We start from the raw sequence: 20380 nt of genomic DNA, 5'->3' as shown, positions 1-20380 counted from the left end.
GGTTCTTGTGTGAGAACACTGTGGTCATGTTTGGGTCAGAGCGCTTTGAATATACTTGGCTACTGAGTCACTGGTGCGTCCATTGCAATCATTAAAACCTAACGCCTGCATCCCTCCTGTATTTTGTTCATTATTGGTCTGTTAAGCAGCACTTTGTCTATGTGTGTCTGACTTCACAGTCACATTGTGTGGAGAACTTAGTAAAGCCTGGCAGGCTGTGGCACAGCGCTTCAGAGCCAAACATTACTCTGCAGCCTCCCAGGTGTGTGAATGAGGGTGTTTTTCAAGCCTTGTACCCTGTATGTGCACGTCGGCTCTGCAGCAGTCCTTTCGGTGTGACAGGTGTTTGCACACACTATTGCTCCTGAATGAGACAGGTGACAAAACACTACCTATGCACACACACATATGCTTAAAACGATCTGCACTACAAAAGCTATTCATCACTATCTGCGGCGAGATCACTGTGATGATGATTTCAATTTTTCACTCTCGGCAGCCCCTCCAGGAACTCCATGCTAATGAGTTGGCTGTGGCATGAAAAGAGAACAACACGAACTATTCCTTACCAAAGTTTTCACACCTCTTCATTTTACATTTTATGTTACAACCTCAAATATCAATTTAGTTTTATTGTGATTTTTTTGTGAGAAGCCAACAAAGAGATGTGTGATTTCCCATATTAACGTTCCACCGCACTGTATACTGTGCATACTGCACATACAGACATGCAGTATAAGATTTTGTGTTTCCACAGCATGTCCTTGCCACTGTCATGTCTCATAATGTTTGATGGAGGTCAAAAGTGTCACATTTTAGAAATTTTCTTCCAATTTTCAATAATCCACTACTTTGTGATTGTCACATAAAAATCTCAAGAAAATATTATTATGGTTCTAAAATGGTTAAAGATCAAGGAGTAAGAATACGTTTGCTAGGTACTGTATGAACTCGAATACCTTGCCTTGTTTCTGCATCTGTCTGTAGTCACCGCAGGATGACCCGGTCCAACAGCGTGACCACAGCTGTGCAGGCCGACCTCGATGACCCGGCTGATGCCCCTGAGCTCCCGCTGCGGCAGTATGCCACTATGCCTCGCCAGCATTCCTACGACACCGCCACCTCCACCGTCAGCATCCAGGGCTCTGGGAACCACTACCATGCCTGTGCCACAGATGAGTATGGCGAGGTGGGCTTTGACCCATCCATCCTGCCTCCCCCGGACCTCTGGATGGACAGCGTGCCCGAGCCGGCTGCAGCAGTGCAGGCCCTGGAGGCCGTGAGCAGGTCGGTGTGCCCCCGTGATGGGCGCTGGTTCCTCAAGCTACTGCAAGCTGAGACTGAACGTATGGAGGGCTGGTGCCGACAGATGGAGCAGGATGAGGTGGAGAATGAGCTGCCTGATGAGGGTGAGTTAGATAATTTGATGTAAATGTCACATAAAGACATTAACATTAATTGTACAGTAGTATTAGATGTGGCTTCTCATCATTGCATCCTCCCTAGATTTAGAGGGTGCAGGCATTCGTGGTATTGGACTACAATAGCTTCTTGTTCCTGTCTCAGGCCCTCTGGCCTCTACAGACATACATACCGTGCATACTTATCAATAGGCCACTGCCGGCCCCAGCTCCACATGTGTCTTCTAGTCTGTGTAATGATCTTCCACCCAAACAGTGCAGCCCTCAGTGCTGCTCCAGAGCAAGTATTTGATCTTGAAGAAACCCATGAGCAGCTCCCAAGTGCATGGTCATACCAGTGTGAGCAAACAAGCCCCCAGGCAGGAGGCCCTGTATTTATACCTGTCCTTACTGCGCAGCTGATTTCATGCCTTACTGAAAATGTCATTGCTTATGCAGCTAGTGTTTTTGGTTCCAGGCAAGAGATTCTTTCACAGAGCGCAGAGAACAGGGAGGGTGTCTCAAGGTTATGTTTTCCCAGATCCCACGCTACCAGACACACACACACATGCGCACACGCCCGCATACACAAACATCCCGAGGGAGCTGAAGACTTAGTGCCGATTCATTACTCCCCTTCTCAGGTTCTGATTCTTCTAAATGTGGCATTTTAACTTGCCTGGTAAATGATGTGCAATATGGGGCAGAAATATGCAATTTAAGCAAATATTCAATTTTCCAGGATGGATTATATCCTCTAAAGCACCTGTCCTTTTGTTACATTACCAATGCACCTCCCCTTCTATAAATGGTGCAGCATGCCTGCAGTATGCAGCTCTGTGAGTAATTGCATTGTGAATTGCGTGCGTGTGTGTCTGGTATGTCGGTGCACGTGTGTGGGTGTGCATGCATGTGCTTCTATGTCTTCTTTTTTTTTTTTTTCCTGCAGTCCTAGGGAAGATCCGCAGTGCAGTGGGGAGTGCCCAGCTGCTGATGTCCCAGAAGTTTCAGCAGTTCCGGGAGCTGTGTGAGGAGAATCTGGTATGTGTCACCTCATCCTCTGCATGCCGTCCCTCTGTAACCCCTTCCCCCTCTTTACACTGACATCATCCTGCACAAATCATGCTGACAGGCCAGACTAGCAGTCATTTAGTATGCATCCAGTGTAGACATTCCATCTATTCCATCCATCACATATAGAAAAGATCTTACTGAGTTTAACTAGTAGCCTGATGAAGATGGATCTTTGAATTCAGACACTTGTACATTTAACTCCATACCCTTTGTTGCACAGCCTTATGTAACAAAAAAAGACACTACTTATTGAAACTAAATTGTGAAAGGTTTTGCTTTCTGTTTTGCCTTGTATAACTGCCTACTAAATGACAAGAAGATAGCCTCTCTTCCTAAAGTATTCATATTCTTTTGTCACATGACAACAACATTTCAATGTATTTTAATGTTTTTTTCTTTTTTTGGTGATAGACCAACTCAAAGTTGAGCATAATTGTAAAGTGGAAGGAAGATGGGATACGATTTTCAGCAATTTCCTACAAATAAAAGTCTGAAAAGTCAATTGTGCATTTGTACTGGCCTGTTACACTGACAGCCATGAACAAAATCCAGACAACACCTAGCTAGTAAACAGAGCTAACATGTGTATAATTCCCATTATGAATTCAGCTGTTCCTTGAGGGCCACTGAAGTTGGTTGGAGAACATCGGCGAGCTAAGACCAGGGGTCACACTGGATGTTTTAGGTATCAATGTCCAGGTTATAAGGCCCAATCTTTGAACATCTTAGATGGCATTTCTTAGTCCATCATCTGAAAAGAAAAGCAATATAGCACAACTGTAGAATCTACCTGGACATGGCGATCCACCTAAGCTGACAGAAGAACATTTATCAGAGAACTAGTAATGGAAAAGTAGAATGATTCTCTCCATCGATTCGACTGAGATTACGGTGATCCTACATTTCTCTAATTTTTATTTGGAAAATAAATAAATAATGTCTATTTCATTTTCCTTTGACTTCATGATTATATTTTGCTCTTTGTTGGTCTGTCATGTAAAAGTCCAAAAATGACATTAAAGTTTATGGCTGTAAGGTGAAAAAATCTAAAAAGTGAAAGATAAAAAAAAAAAGCTTTTTTGTCCTCGCTTGAAGAAAAACAAGGGGTATTGTAGTTGTCAAGGAACATACTGTAAAGCAGCCCATTTTCCACTTATTACAGTATGGTGCTAAGTGTCTGATAAACGCCGCCTCCTTCAAATATGTGCCAGTAGAAAAACCAATAATCAAAGCTGTGAGTAATCAAGCATATAAACAGTATTTGTCTGCATGCTTGTGTTCATGTGTATATGTCAGAATCCAAATGCACACCCACGACCCGTCTCCCAGGATCTGGCGGGTTTCTGGGACATGCTCCAGCTGTCCATCGAGAACATTAGCCTGAAGTTTGACGAACTCCACCAGCTCAAAGCCAACAACTGGAAACCTCTGACCCCCCCAGAAATTCAGGTGCGCACACATGAGGCACACATGAAATCCCACAGAGCAAATCTTTAGTGCTTTAGCCTCCAATATGGATTTGGAATGCATTAGTAACCTTGCATGCTTTCTGCTGTCATATTAGCTTTGTTGTAGCATGTATATATGTGTTGCCTGCCTGACGCCGCTACTTGTCTTGTGTGTTTTGCTCTATCTCGTTATTGACAGTGAGCTGCTTTTGAGAAGCCACTCTACCTGCCATGCACCGTTGGGGCCTGTCCATCTCCAATGGTCTTTTTACCTCACACAAAGGCCACCATTGTGCTCTCTTACCCCACACAAATGGCTGCCACCGTGAACCATAACCTCATTTGAGATTGCATGTTCTCACATTATGCTGCCAACTGCTCTGCATAACCTCCATACAAACTTACAGTTTCCCTGCTTATTTAGCTTCCGCTTGCCCCCAAAGGAATCCCAGCTTTAAGACTGTTTGTCATCCCTGTCCAGGAGAGAAGGATGCCCCCCCCTGTGCCAAAGAAGCCCCTGAAGGGCCACCCACCTCTGGCTAGGGACCGCTCGCTGGAGAGCTCTGAGCGCCAGCGCCTGGAGGCTCGCAAACGCTTGCTTGCTGCCAAACGTGCCGCGTCGGTGCGGCAGAGCTCGGCCACTGAGAGCGCAGACAGCATTGAGATCTATATTCCCGAGGCTCAGACCAGACTCTGAGACACACGGAAGCGTACGCCTACACGTCTAATATTCTACACTGTCTCATAAACACTGTAGTAGCACTGAATGGTAAGGCTAGGGTGCTAGCATAATATAATCACCTTTTCTGCCGACTTTCCAGATCACTGTGGGCTCACTCGCCGTGGAGGGTGTCTGAACAAGAATTGTACATTTACAGTATTTATTGAATTATTTATATATCTCACGCTCATTTTCTTTTTCCCAGCTTCGATGTAGCAATTCTGTTCCTCACTCACAAAGATTTGTCTAAAAACAAAAACACCTCTTCTGTTAATATACATGAGAAAGAGATCATGTCCTTGGCACTTTTACACATTTTGTCACATTACAATCACAATTTCAGTGTTTTATTCTGATTTTATGCCATATTGCAGCACGAATTACTGCTTTTACAAAGAAAGCCATTCCTCACCATGTTTCACAGTGAAAATTTACAGAGTTAATATTCTACCATGCGTAGTGTGTTGCATCTCCATAGCATGATGCTGACACCGCCATGTTTCAGTGTGCGACAAGTGGGTTCACAATTCTATTGCACAACATAAAGTAAAAAAGAAAAAAATCTTAATTTTACTTATTTTCAAAATTAATATCATTGTACTGTTCATCAATCTCTGCCCAATCTAATATATTCTGGTTTTGATCTGGGAAGTGCACACCTAAGACTTTGTTAAAACAAGACCGCTGTCTGGAAACTGTCGATATTTTAGATGTTGTTTGAGAAAAAGTTCCACATTTAGACGACACTGCATCACTGTTTAGACAACACCGCCAAGAAGCCTTGAATCTGCTGTAGTTGTCATGGCAGGTATCTATATGGCGTCGAAATTCTTGTAGAGATGTAGATGCAGTTAGAGATGTAGATGCAAACCAGACAGTTTAAGACATCTCCATATCAGAAGATGTCTTAAACTGAAAATATTGAGTAGCACACACAGTACAATACTAACCACCTTTTTTTTTGTTTTTTACTGTTATCGCCCATGCATACGTAGAACAAATCCTGCAGCTGTGCGTTCTGCACGTGTTCCCTTTCACACCTGCAGAATACTTCACACCTCTGTCGGGGGTGTTCCGGAAAGTTCCACTCTAAGAGCAGGTTTCCTCACCAGAGACGTGTAAACAAGCGGCTGGAACGCAACAAAAATGTTTGGGTTTCACCTAAAACCATCTCCTTTTAAACATAGTTGTCCACTTGACAGATTCTCACACCTGAGCTTTGGAACTCTGCCGCTCCCCCAGAGGTATACTATAATGTTATCTAACAAACCTCAAACGTAAGGCTTACAAAACAGTCATATTCAAACTGACATTCAGTTAGGCACAAGTGAAGTCTCATTAAAAGTGGGCTCATTTTTAATTAATTTTATTTAGAGGTATCAGAATAAAGAGGGCTAAATACAAAATCACACCACACTTTTCAGATTTCTGTGTGTAAAAGTGTTTGTAAAGCTGCGTATTCACATCACCATCACATAAAACATGAATATTTGCGGTTGCAATGTGACGTTAAAACAAGTTCAAAGCATTTGAATACTTTTGCCAGGTTGCGTATTTGGCACAACTAGATGTCTGTCTAAGCTTCATTGGAGCAGTTTGAAAGGCCGGATCTACATGAGGCCAAGCAGTTGGGACTGCAGTCCTTCTTTTGAAGGAGCCACAGGCTTAAGTCTGTGTGTTTGCGTGTCACAACGTGTGTGTGCTTTCATTCAGATCTCAAAAGTGCTTCCTATTTTTCTAGAGCCTAAAGAGTCCTGACTGTCAAGGTAGCAGCATAAACAAACTGAGTCTGTCCTGTCTCATTTCAACTCAGTAAGACGTCTGTAAAAAGGAAACACAAGTATAACGTAACATGACTCGCATGTGGACGTTCTTTTTTATTTTTATTTTTTTTAACGTTTATTCCTAGACAAGTGTTGTGTTCACACACCTCCTGTATATCAGACTAAGCTAAAATACTGATATTTGGTACAATATAATGTAGTTGTACTATATTTTTCTTAAATGTCATTTGCAGCCAAGAGACGTCTTGGTAGAATTGAGTCTAGAGAAGTGGAAAGGGACTATTTCTCCTCACTGTGTGTGCATCTCTGCCTCCAAATGAAGCAATTACTGAAGGTCATACAGAAGAATCCTATTTCTAATATTTTGTATTCATGTTTAATTTATTGATGGGGGAGGGGTGATTGTTTATTGACATTGTGATTATTATTATAAATATTAATATGCACTAACTATACGGCCCTTATACTGTGTTTGGGTTTTGTTTATTGGCTCTTCTGCATGAAAGGCACCTTTTGGGTTTTTTCTTCTGTTCCTGTGATCAGCCTTAATTTCTACTACAATAGTTGAGCACAACAGCAGTCTCAGGGGAAGGGGGAAGGTTGAGTGTGTGTGTGTGTGTGTGCGTGAGGGCGTGAGTGACTGTGTGTCTTACTTCACATGAGTGTTTTAGTAAATCAGTAAATTCAAATGTCATAGAAAAGTTAATTTACTACAGACAAATTGAAAATTTAACATGGAATAATAACACAGAGTAAAATATTTCAAGGGTTTTTATTTTAGTTAATTTGATCATTTTATTACAGTTGTTAGTTGTTGTTTTCTGACCATGTGATGGCATACACATTCATATGGGGACATTTTGACTTGCCAGTGTTGCCGTTACACAAGTAAGAAAAGTTAATTTCTATAGAAGCTGCCTGGGTCGCAGCATACTAAGGAAAAATTTTGTGAAAGGAAAAGCTGTTACATCGGCTATAAGTAGATAATGATTCTTTTTAGAAAAAAAAAAGATCCTGTGAAATATTTAAATCCAAACAAAAATAATAATAATTGCCTATAAAGTGTCATCTTTAAAATTAGCTGGAATATATTACTCTGTGTGTAATGAATGCCTGTATGAATTTTACATTTGGAATTTAATTACTGCATTAAGTACTGTTTCTATGCTAATCTAATTTATTGAACTGCACCTCTACTGTATGTGACCCAAAGTTCCATCTCTTGTTGTGTTTAATCCTTCTCATAAGGATTATCCCACATAAACTGAAAATAATTTCTGCCATATTCTGAACAATTTTGATGTTGGGGACACTTGACCCGACTTTCTTCAACTGTAACAAGGTATTTCAGTCAGCTGCTTGAATGTGGAGACAATCCTCATCCGGCCTATAGTCATTTTTATTAGTTTAGCTAACCGAACAGCAGGATGTCATGTGCAATTTAGTTGTCCATGTTGATCTGATAACGTTTGTGCCATTGAATATGCGGGAATACATTTGATCCTGCTATTTTACCTTACAAAACAGCTACCTTACGTTTTCATCAAGAAAGAAGTCATTTGTGACGGAAGTGATGATGTAATCTTACAATTAGTATTTCTTTTGCTGGATGGATGAAATTTTAGAGAATACACATAATATTTTCGGTCAAGGCCATTTTAGTTGTTTTTTTTTTTCATTTATTTTTTTATTTACTTGTATTTGCATTAAATTGTCTGATAAAAGATAGAACTTCTATTTCTGTTTTTTAGTATAACATATCAGTATAAACCTCCTCATATAGCAGGGAATTAGAAACCAGAATGTTGAATTGTGGGCAACAATCTTGACACTTCTGAAGCTTGTGATGTACACCAGCATCTCAATAAATTAAAATATCTTTGAAAACTTAGCCTATTTTAATAATTCAGTTTAGAACGTGAAACTCATATGCACTCGTTACACAGTGATATATTTCAAGCTTTTATTTCTACTCATTTTGATGATCATGACTTAACACCAATACAATTTTAGCCAAAATTGTATTAGCATTAACGTTAGATAACACCAAATAAAAATAATTTTCAATATCTAATGCCAGGGCTACTGAAAGCAATGTAAATGTACATTAGAGTATATACACTTAGTACTTGGTTGGGGCTTCTTTTGCATGAAACTACTGCTTCAGTCTGCTGAGACATGGAGGTGAACTGCTGGTGTCTCTGTAGTTTAACAGAGTTCAGGTCAAGAGGGTTTCCTGGCCAGTCAAACACAGCAACACTTTTGTGATTGAATATTTGAATGGACTTTGCTTCACCAATACCTTTAAACCAGCAGTTACCTGTGTGCTCTGTCACATTTCTTCACCCATTTTACTGAACTTTCAATGCAAGTTTCTCAAACAGCTGTGAGCTGTGGTAGCTTACTCTCCTTGTGGAGGCTGTCAGTGACAACTGTTGGATAACTATCATGTCTGCAGACTTCTCAATGATCGCATTACCCAAAGGTTCAAGTACTTTGACTTTTTCCAGCATGTTTTACATCATAAAGCAAAAACAAATATTTTTATCCAGTTCAAATTTCCAAGACTGATGTTTTTAGAAAGTAACCAAAGGGTCGTTGGGGTCGGGATTTTGAGAAAGTTGAGACACTGAGCATAATAAAAAGCAAATGCCATTGGTTTTTTCCAGTTGCATCCAGGTTTTTAGTTAAGAGATACATGGGCCAGCAGCAGAATTTTTTGAGGAACTTGATTCTCTGAAATGATGGCTGTTCATTAGCTGAAAGACATAATCATTAAAATTAAGACAAATAAAGGCTTTAAATGTCACTTAAATTGTAAAATTACATGAGTTTCACATTTTGACTTGAATAACTGAAATTAAAATTTTGACGATATTATAATTTGAGGTGCACCTGTGGTTGGTCAGATAAATATTTGTACATAAATGAATGTTTCCCTATGTAAATGTAAACTAAAACACATGAATAACACACTGAACAGATATACATTTTGTAATTATGTTATTACACTGTTGATGTTATGGCACATGTATAAGCTCTTATCAGCATTAAAGAAAAGAGTCCTTGCTGTTATTTTGTTGGGTTCATTTCTTCTTTCCCTGTCTCCACATGTGTTTTCAATTGGAATATAATTAAGCAGATTAGTAGGTCGTTTTTGGGCGTTTCCCCTTCCGCAGGGGCAGAGCCCCATAATTAGACGGCACTCTCGGGCTCGGTTTAGCCTTGATGCTCCCGTACACAGCGCAGCTTCTGGTGATTTGTCACTCACACATCAGTCATGCTGAGAGGGAGGCACATTGGTCTTGGTGGTCACAATTGGGGTTAGGGGTTTGTGCTGTGATGGTTGTGGGAGGATGTTGTCTTTGTGTGCACTCTGGGCCAAGGTCTTCTACCATATGCATGCTTCAACTTGGCGGTTAGTACCTGCTGTTCCTGAAGGTCTCCTTTAAACTTTTATTGGTGTGAAAGTTTTTAGAAAGCATAAAAATTGTAAACACTTATACCAGAGCATTTGGGACTTAAAACACTTCCAGACATTTTTAGTTGAGATCTCACAGGAACCAATATGTAGATCTCTATTCTCTAATCTACAGAAAACTAAAAACAAGAATAGATTTTTCTTTGTCATACTAACTCATGATTCCACTCTAGAATTGTTTACTGTTATACTTTTCAAGAGCTGTATGTACCAAGTCCATTATTAAGCTCCAGACATAAATTAATATCCCATACCTAAAGACAGAATATTTCATCATTTATAACCTTAGAACAAGAGGACTTCATTTGTTTCATTATACATTTTTAGTATATTTGAAATAATGGATTAAACAAATTAGCTTTTGAGCTAATGGGTCAATACAATTCTAGTTTTATGGCATGTTCAAGTGACTGGAAAATTTTTTAAATAGAACAATTTATATGAGGGCTACTTTGGAAACGAAAGCTTCCAGTTTAGTTATTTGTAGAGAAGTCTGTGGTTATTTACTCTGGAGACTGTGGTAGTTAGCAGTGTGGAACAAACATAGTAAAACACATGCTGTAAAAAAGAAAGCATCAAACGATATTTTTGATTTCTATTCTTTTAATAGACCTCAAATATTAAGTTTTTTTATTTTTTTCAATCACTGTGCTCTGAGGTGGTTGGAGGTGGTGCACCATTAATGATATCTGCTGAGTGAAACATGTAGATGATAGAACATGAACATGCATGAACAGAATGGTAAAACAGTGTTTGCTTAATTCAAACACTACAGATGTATCGCTCTTAACAAATGTTGCACACAGGAACATCATTTTTGGTGCACTGCCCTCTGTCTCCATTGGCTGTGAAACAATCCTTTGATTTTGTGAGAATTACTGCTCAGTGTGAACACAATGATGATTCATTTTTTCATGAAATAGTTTTTTATATTGACAGAAATATTTCAGATTAGAGATGTTTTAACATAGTAGAAATCTGCTTTGGTCTTGGACCCTCTTCAGCTAACAGTCAGTTTGGTGCTAACTAACCTGTATGTGTACTAAATTATGACACTATAAGAGACTTGTCTATTCCAAGTTATATGTTATTTGCTTTTTCTCACTTTTAAGCTCACATCAGAAATTCTGAACTACCCCTATAAGTACCGCTTCTGACCAAACAAACAGCAGGCATAAAAGGGAAAAATGTTACAGTGGTTCAATTTTATTGTACTTTGTGAAACTTTCAAGGTGTACAAGTCATTAATTACTTTTGCCCAATATGTTTAACATGCTCTATTTTGTTGAATGTTTCAAATGGAGAGGCCATTGTTGGAGAAGGAAATGTACAATCATCATTGTAAATAATCATGACTTGGTCAATATCAATCTAATGTAACTATGATGGCAGTTTAAAAAAAAATTAAAACAGCATTTACATGCATTAAGACACTAACAATTGTTTTTAACATGTAAGAAATATATTTTTAGCTGGCTGAAGTGGGGGGAAAAATAAGAGCTTTCAGCTATTTTGACAAAGTTGCTGATGTACACCAGCTCTCTGGGATGTTGACCTCGGAAACCCCAGGGACTGCTGACTTTCCAAACTGGAAGTCACTCTTTGGTGACACTTGAACTTTTCCGACTTTCAACTCTGAGATTTATATTTCAGAATGTAAATCAAGTGTACTGATTGATCATAATCTCCTAAATAAGCTTCACTTAAAAACCTTTGGTTTTTTTGTTTTGTTTTGTTTTATTTTTTGTCAAAGATGTATATATTTTTTAGATATTAATTTTGAAGTTAAATTTGCTCTCGATAAGGCCATTGATAGAAAGTATTCAGCAGGATCAGAATGATGCAGTTCAAGCCTTCATTTTCTGCCTGTTGTGAGCCATTGAGATGTAGATGCATCAGCCCCCGCTGCCAAGAAACTGTTGACGTCTGCAGTTTGCTCCATGATAATTTATGCAGGACTATGCTAATTCACAGGACTTGTCGTAAAACCTCTCACACCCTGGAATGCCTGTGGAAAGAATGAGAGTGCCACACTGTTTCTGTGCTCCTGTATTCCCAGTGTTTAATTACAGAACAGTCTAACTCTATGCCTTCTGCTTACCTTGAAAGGGTGAAAATGTAATCTCCAAATTAAAATTTTATTTACAGGACAGTAAACGCATATTAAAGGGATAGTTGAGGATTTTTGAAGTGTGGTTTTGTTAAAAGAATATAAGTAGCTAATATCTAATTCAGTAGATATCTCCCAAGACTTAATTTAATGTACATTAAGACTAGTTGGTCCCAGAGGCTGAAACTAACCTCCACTCTCAGAGGGCAAAGACCAAAGTGTACTTTTGACATTGTAATACCACATAGAAAATGGCAGTTGGAGGTTGTGTGATACCTTTTATCTATCGACGTGAATCACCCTGAAATACCTGTGGAAATAATGATGCAAATACTCAGATTGAGGTTGTAAAGGATGTACAGTCAGGCTAGTTGCTTCTTTTGACAGCGGGGCACTACAAAAAATCAAATTTTTAAGTTTAAGTAACCTCTTTTTTTTATTATTTGTATACTGCCCTACTCTTCTGTTAGGCAGTTCGTAGCTGTAACTGAAAAGACATTGCGTGTGATTCTTAGTATACAGGTGGTACATTAACTATAATAAAAAAACTCAGACTCAATGCATATTTTATAGAATCATTAGCTGACAAAATCATACGAGTCGACACACATACAGTGTGTCGAGTCAATATTTGGTTGTGACTACTTTTGCATCTCTTAATGCTGTGTGGCATGGGGATGACCCTACTAGCGAGGTTATTCTGTCTGCGAACTTTTCCTTGCACTCAATGTTCTAATGGCCTGCTTGGATACAGCGCAGCCATAACAGGTTTCTTCAACAATGACGATTAGTGGTTTAAGCAACAAGGAATTATCACAAAAAATAGAGAACATCAATATTTAGAAAAAACAAAACTTTATTTGAATCCCATGTGACCACTTTTTGCCACAAACATTGCACAGTATGAAAAGAAATCACATCATTGGGCATTGTGTCACATCAATTGTACACATGATCCTATTATAGGTGAAAATGTTTGTTTTTGGTGATTTCAAAATAAAAAAAAAAAAAGTCTTTCAGTTTGTAAAACAGCAATATGTAGTGTTTAACTTTACAGTCCACTGGCCGTTGTTTTCGCTGAGTGATGGTGAGGGGTGAAGGCTCAGTCTAAGAACCTGCTACATTGATCATATGAAAAATATCCCTTGGTATGAAAATAAGAGTATAAAAAAAAGTTTATTTTAAAATTAGCTAAAAGTAAATGACAAAAATCATAACTATACTTATGAAAACAGTTAAACATTAACTACAGTAGTGAATAAGTTTTTCATCGATGCCAAGAGCAAAGTGTAAGACACTGAGATGACCTTTTTCTGCCTTTAGTGTGCAAATGAATGAGGCAGAGCAATCAGGAACTCTGAAATGTTTTTAAACCGTAAATGAGTGTGGACGCGACTCGTCTGAAACATCCAGCTCTTGCTCCATCCCTCTATGGCGATATTCAGTACAAGTCAAAGACATAAAGACAGGCAGCATTTCTTTGATAACATTTTTGGTCCCTGTGTGCAAATAAAATACACATGTAGATACATACGCATGTATATGAAATGACTAATCTTACAGCCAAGGCACCTTGATACAGTTTTTTTAAAATAAAAAAAAACAAACAAAAAAAAAACATCCTCATCATGTCGATTGGTATACCAAAAATAGAAATGATCAGGCTTTCATGTGGTTTTGTTCTCTCTTGCGTGCAGAAAAAAAAAGTCACTGAACTGAGGAGTTCCATCCACATTCGAGACGCAAAGTCAGTCTCCTCCCCCCCCGCTTCTCCTTTAGGACACCAGCTGTTTGGCTTGCAGCTCCATCTCTGCAGCCCGTTTGAGGGCCACGTCCACCAGGAGCTGGAAGCCGCTGAAGTCTTGTGTGAGGTCTGGAGGGGTTGGGGGAGGGGTGTTGAACAGGCCGCTGCGGGGGCTGAGGTTGCCCTCCATGCTGGTGCTGCTGAGAATGGTGGTGGTGGCAGAGAGCGGCCCCTCATCCCGGCACCGGAACATCGCTTGAGCCTGCACGGACTGCAACAGCTCGGCCGCCCTGTCGCAGTTCATTCCTGGCGCTGAAGGATGGGAGGCTGTCGGGCTGGCCTGCATGGCTGTGGTGACAGTGGTGTGACAGATGACAGAGGGCCGGTTTGGAATGAGGCCAGGAGACGGAGACGAGGAGACTGGAGAGGACATGGAGTGGGACACGGGCTTCCTCAGGACGCTGGGAATGCTGGGGTCGAAGCTGGAAGGGTGGAGGGCGCGTTTGTCACAGGCCTCCTCTGCGCCCGCAGCAGGACTGCTGTGTTTCGGGGACTGGGAGCTGTCAGAGAAGCTGTCACCAGCCTTGCTCCCTTTCCTGGAGATGGTGAACTGGTTGGGGTCTTTGCCGTCTTTTCTCAGCATCTCTGGGAGGAGTCGTCGCCGGGCATTGATAAACCAGTTACACACCTGAAAAAGACAAGCACATAAGTCACTTTAATGAGAAAGCTGCATTGTTTGGCTAACATTTTATGCCTACAAAAAAAAAAAAACTTTTCACAAATTAAGAACTGATGAAAGTGGGAAAAAGGCAATTACCACATGTTCTGGGACTGCAGAAGAGCAGAGTTTATAAATTCAAAGTTTAAAAAATTTAGACTTCATAGAGTGGGAACTTTTTAAAGGTTCTTTTTAAGGATTAGCAGTTAATACAAGACCAGAAGTAAATGGTGGTGCATTCGATTTGTCTCATAAGAACTGGGAATGTTGCATCATTCTGGGAATGATTCAACATTCTGGGAATGATTCAACATTTCAGTCAAATTCTAGTTCCAAGCAGGAAAGTCACTGGGTTTTGCTTACTGTTGTGGTGCCAACTTGATTTGGCATTAAAAGCTGATAATGGATTTCTCCAAATTTACATGTTCAACACTACAGGAACATATTGTGCGCTACTTGTTTAAGCAAATGCATACCATCAAAAGATCAATTCTTATTCCTATAACTTTCACTAGGTTTTCTAGGCACAATCGCCATTCTGGAAGCTCTTCTACAGGGAGACTGCAAACTTCAGGAGGACTTCTTGTTGTGTTTCTCACTGGAGACACTAAAACTACACTTAGCACAAATAGCATGCACCATAATTCCACTGGCACCATTTAATTCGCATGAGTCCAAATGAGTTGTACTGAAAGATATAGCTAATGGCTAGTCCAAGAGAGGCCAAGATCAAAGTAGGCTGTTGCCATCATAAAAACAACTCTTATCTCAAAAACAAAGTGGCTGAAGCAAATGCTATGTTACGAACCTTTAACCCTTCTCATTTTATCATTAGGCAGTTAAATTCACAAATTACCTATGATAATTCAGACAAGAATTAAAGGATTCTTCCTGTGCATCACCAATGAGCTTCTACAGTGAAACACGTCCTGAGAAGGAACATGTAAAAGGTATGCAGGCACTTCTTTAATAGAGATAAAGAAGTGTATAATTGAGAAAATAGGCATTTATGTGAATTACATTTTATTTATTTTAATCATTATTTTATACTGCAGTTTCTATCAGGAAGATCACTGGTGACACACCACCTCAAAATGAGACTTCTCTGTAAATAGCCAACCAAACCAAATTAATTATGAATAAAAATTTTGTAAAATAGTATTCACTTAAATGTGTATGAGACTGTCGTTTTTGTATTTTTAAAGATAGTTGAACTTCGCTTTTGATCTTGGACCCTGCTCTTGAACGCAAGTGTAGGGAACCAACTTATCTGGATTAATACTGAATAAAAATGCTAAGAGTCATCTACAGCGAGTAGTACATTAACTACCTATGACTTAACTTGAAAAATCCTTAACTCTCCCTTTAAATGATGTATTTTAACAATAAGAGCTAATCTCCTTTGTCAAACTATTAACAACCATTGTCCCACCCCTATTTTTGTTCATTCCTTTAGGCTAGTTGTAACTGGCTCAGGGAGGCCTGTAACTCTAACTATGTAAATGACTATGCATTGTTCCCAGACAGCTGGGATGGAATGAGGCTGGAGGGAGGGAAATTCCTGTCCAATGTCTCTTAGCCAAACCCGCAGTACTCACAGGGAGTGAGTTTACTCACGTTGCCTCATATACTTTTTGTGTTGCAACGTCAAGCTGGTTTGGATGACCTTCAATTCACTGTTGACGTGTTGCGTTTGCCATCTTGACAGGATATGAGTCAGTAAAGCTCACGCTTGTTTCCTCTCAAGTTTTACAGTGGTGGTTTTTTTGGGGTTTTTTTTTTACTTTAATTGTTTACTGGCAGCAAGTCTTTGGTAATTTTATGTGTCTTCACTTCATACCTGCAACGTGGAGAGCTGAGTCTGCTTAGAGAGAAGAGCCTTCTCCTGCTCTGATGGGTAAGCATTGTAACGGTGCTCATACAGCCAATCCCTAAGAATCTGGACCGACTCTTTGGGCAGGTTCCCTCTCCGTTTCCTCTTCCCGTTGCTCCCGGCGCTCGAGGACAGATCCAGGGGGGCGTCGACGCTATCCTCGTCATCCGTTTCGCTCCCCGACAGCATTGTCAGACCTGAAACAAGAAAAGGAGAGCACATTAGGACAGGACAGGGGGGGGGGAGAGAGAGAGAGAGCCTATCCTGTTTTTATCAAGTCCCGCAGAGGCTGTCTGGAAGGCAGCTGATGTGTCAGAAGCGAGCTGTCAAGTTCAGCCATGTGATTCATATAAGGAGCGAGGGAGGGAGGATGTGAGAAGGAAAAAAAGAGGAGGGGGAGAGATTGAAGAAGGGGGGGACGTCACAAAGGCTCGCCTGATGCTGTGTCAGTTAAAAAGCCCTGCCTTCACAAACCAACCAAACAGTAGGGAAAGGAACATTTACAAGGGATTCCGTTTTTGAACAACAGGAGTGGTACCTTTAAAAAAAATTAGAAGGTTCTGCTTTCAATGTTAGTCATTATCAAACAAGGTTTTGGGTCTTTTGAATCAGCATGATGGTGACATATCAACAAAGTCACTCTCATGACTAAATAATATACTTAACCCCTTTTTTCCCGGAATTTCTCTGATTCTCAGTCCCATAATGTATTTATTATGTCATCTTAGGTAAACAGCAGTGGTTCTGCTGGGGGGAAAACAAGAGATTCCTCATGCTGACTCGTCAAAGGCTGGTATGTGATCCTCACAAGAAAGCAAACTTTAGCAATATTAATGCTACAAAAACTGTAATAATTGAGGCAATGCATTTGTTTTTTGTTAAAACTGAAAATATTTCTAATTATTGCACCCAATGAGTGTTATAGGTAACATGCATTTTTGTTCCCTTAACCCGTGCATTGATTAATTTATTTCTATGCATTAAATTAAACCATGAATAACGCCCAGTAAATCTGCAGTAGTTTGTAAATGACAATTTGATATTAATTTTGATATTTGTTAGACTCCACAGCCCTACTGCATTAGAGCGACGTGTGACACCTCTTACGTTTTTACACCATGACTGTCAGTCTGACTGACAAATTCAAGAATGTCAGGCCATATCCATGTGAGAATGTTTTCTATTCATTTGTGTTTTCTAAAAGATGTTTTGTAAACATGGCAATGATTATTGTTCAGACATATGAAACAAAAGTGACCCAAATGTCACACTAACTATGCCTGTAGGTGGCGGCAAATAGCAGTCATTGAAGTACACCAAAAACAAAGGAGGAGGAATTAAATCTGACATTTTGGGGGTTCGAGGTTTAAGTTTGTATTTGTGAATTAGTTGTGTAAAGTATATCTACTTGGAACAATACAACACCTTTAGCACTATGAACCCTGATGGCCTCTGTAAACCTGCAAATTCTTGCTGGTCTGGTTAGAAATATTTCTAAACAGCCAAATGAGTATTTTTTTTTGTAAATGAGAGAAATAAACATTTCAGCCAGCAGATCAGCAGTACGCAGCAACATATCAGAAGGGGGCAGTGCTGTGTTACTCTATGCCCTATAAACCTCGAGAAAACTCCAGTGCTTTGGGACTTTCCCTGGCATCTCATGCAAATTACTTTAAACTCCAAGAACGGTACATGGAATTTTTTAAAACTTCAAATTTAACTTCAACATATTGATAAGAGTATATAATCCCTGCCTGACTGGCAGCAAACTGAAAACTGCATTTAAGCAGAAGTATTCATTTGGAAAATTTCTCTTCTGAAAGAAATAACTTTTGAAGCAGCTTGCCAGTAGCTTGTGTGATATTTAGACCAATATTTACACCTGGACAGCTTAGAGAGCCATGTAAGAAAATTCAAAGGATAGACGAGGTTTAAGTGGTCTGCATAAGAACAAAGTAGTGGGAAAAGAGCAAGAAAGTTCCCAACAGGATGAGGTAATTACGTAGGCTGGAGAAGAGGGGAAAGGGGGAGGGGAGACCTGTTGCAAATCAGCGTCTCCAGACTAAACAAAAGAACCCAAGGGCTGCGTGCGTCTTTGTACCCAACTGAAAAGTTTCCACTCGCCAAGAGATACTTTATGCTGAACTCAACACCTTCCTAAAACTTACAACTAATCAGAATGATCAGAAAAGTGTTCAAACTCATTCAAGTCGTTGGTTTAGTAAGTTTAACACAACTTGTAAGATGGTTTCTATTGTGTGCCTGCGTGAAGGAGCTGCACCACGAGGTCCATGAACAAGGCAACAGCCAACTTCCCAACAATGAGGTCAATAAGAACATTAGCCTACTTTCTGATTTCAGACGCTTTAAAACCGTGCTTAATGTGTTTGTCTCTTTAAGACCGAAAATATACAATGTATCGATTTTTTTTATATTCGAAAGCACGTTGTGAAAATGTCACAAACTCGCGAACACAATAGTGCCACCAACTTGGGCTTTTATCATCACTGTCTTACTTCGTCACTTATTTAATGAAAAATGCCTAAATACAAAGGTTCAAAAAGCAAAACCGTGGTGTCTTCCTCTTAAGTTTTAACGTTTTGCGCTTTCAATTTAGGTCGAGACTTCGTTATAAAAACACGTAAACATAGGATAGCACAACACAAACAAAAGTAGCATAAACACACGTGTAACTAATCTTAAACGGTGAGTGAAAAACAAGCATATCGACTTTTGACACCGCGCCAGCACATGGTGGAAGAAAAGCCCCCTGTCATGTCTGAGAAGGAAACAATGGACTGCATGGTTTGCATATGAGGAGAATCATTCTGTTTACCGTTTTCCCAGTAACGAAGCTCAATTTTTTAAATATTCTTCTACAACAATCTCATCCAAAACATCCCACCTACCTTTTTTCGTCTTCATCTCCGTTTGTAAAATGCCCAGTAGTTCCTCTGTTTTTCGTCCGTTCAGTGTGTATCCCAGGGGGAAAAAAATCCTTATTCATCAAGTTTCTTTTTTAAAATATGTTTTATATTGGTCTCTCTTCTCTTGGTCCCTGTTGTGAATCTTGATATAAAAAAGCAAAGTAGAGGTGGTGGTGGGGGTTTACCTGAGACCACTCCGTCCCTTCGGCTCTCAAAGCCGTTTTCCTCGTTGACTCTGTGTGTGTGTGTGTTTGATCCTGAAACTGGGTGACAGCTATCTTTGACAGCTGCGTGACTCAACGCAGAGATCCTCCCACCATGTTGAGCTGCATGGGGAAGAAAATCTCTGACATCAGCACGGCTTGTTCCACTGACATGAATACATACGGTTTCGTAAGGCTTTAACTACTGCAGAATTCCCCCTAAATGCATAATAACTTACACATACACACACATTTGAAAACAATATGCTGGGAAAGCATGTTATTTCTTCAATAAGGGAGATCGGAATGAAAACAAAACAGGCTGGTGGAGGGAACACTGCGGACCTCGTGGCAGTAACTGAGTGAAACAAACACGGTTTTGCCTTTAGGCAAAACCTCTTTTAAAAAGTCTAGAACATGTTTTGTGGATTTATCTCCAGACTTACCAAAGGCTGTGCTTTTTAAGATCGTGATCCTATTATGCGTATTAGGGTTCAAACCGTTCAATTATTAAGTGTTGGACAATATAATGTACCTACTCCTCCTCCTTTCTCTCTCATTTTGCCGTGTTGCTACAGGAAATTCATTAATGTTAGTTAAATTTGTTAATAATGTTACCATTCCTAGTATAAACCTCCAGACGTGGGTGTAGTAGTGACTTATTGACCCCGCCTTATAGTGCGCCAGTTCAGGTTATTGAAACCAACAACAAGGACGGCGATGGGGAGGGAAACGATCGATGCCTTCATTTGTATGCGGACCACAATCTTGCGACAGCTGCTGTGGCATCGGCTGTTTGCATGAATTTGTTCCAAACAACCGCTTGGGTTCCATCTTTGAGGTGAAAATGTCCCCCTCTAGTGGTTCGTTTTGCCGCAGATTTTATATTTGAATATG

General features: G+C 39.9%; 2 protein-coding genes across 5 annotated transcripts in view; one reads left to right on the top strand and one right to left on the bottom strand.

The window, feature by feature from the left end:
* Window positions 1–9502, top strand: part of dlgap1b (discs, large (Drosophila) homolog-associated protein 1b) — a 100686-nt gene extending 91184 nt beyond the window's left edge. For 2 of the 4 annotated variants that reach the window (XM_032550842.1, XM_032550844.1), the window contains exons 9-12: window positions 988–1409; window positions 2350–2441; window positions 3771–3923; window positions 4404–9502. In XM_032550842.1, the coding sequence (XP_032406733.1) occupies window positions 988–1409; window positions 2350–2441; window positions 3771–3923; window positions 4404–4619 (883 nt within the window). In that variant the 3' untranslated portion in view covers window positions 4620–9502. The other 2 variants (XM_032550846.1, XM_032550845.1) reach the window with 2 other exon arrangements.
* Window positions 9503–12856: 3354 nt separating this feature from the next.
* tgif1 (TGFB-induced factor homeobox 1) lies at window positions 12857–19546 on the bottom strand. The gene is made up of 3 exons (XM_032550848.1): window positions 19263–19546; window positions 16321–16550; window positions 12857–14450 (listed from the first exon to the last, which is right to left on the bottom strand). The coding sequence occupies exons 1-3, from the start codon at window positions 19276–19278 to the stop codon at window positions 13794–13796; spliced, it is 903 nt and encodes a 300-aa protein (XP_032406739.1). The 5' UTR covers window positions 19279–19546; the 3' UTR covers window positions 12857–13793.
* Between the last annotated feature and the right edge of the window lie 834 nt (window positions 19547–20380).

The sequence above is a fragment of the Xiphophorus hellerii genome, chromosome 21, assembly GCF_003331165.1.
Source record: "Xiphophorus hellerii strain 12219 chromosome 21, Xiphophorus_hellerii-4.1, whole genome shotgun sequence".
Classification (NCBI taxonomy): domain Eukaryota; kingdom Metazoa; phylum Chordata; class Actinopteri; order Cyprinodontiformes; family Poeciliidae; genus Xiphophorus; species Xiphophorus hellerii.
Note: the sequence above shows the minus strand (reverse complement) of the source record. Positions and strands in the feature narration are given on the sequence as shown.

Bases quoted from the DNA above. Each gene is read 5' to 3' on its own strand.
- tgif1 (XM_032550848.1), bottom strand. The intron at 14,451-16,320 runs GTATGAAGTGAA...TGTCTTTTTCAG, and splicing joins CTCAGCTCTCCACGTTGCAG to GTGTGTAACTGGTTTATCAA.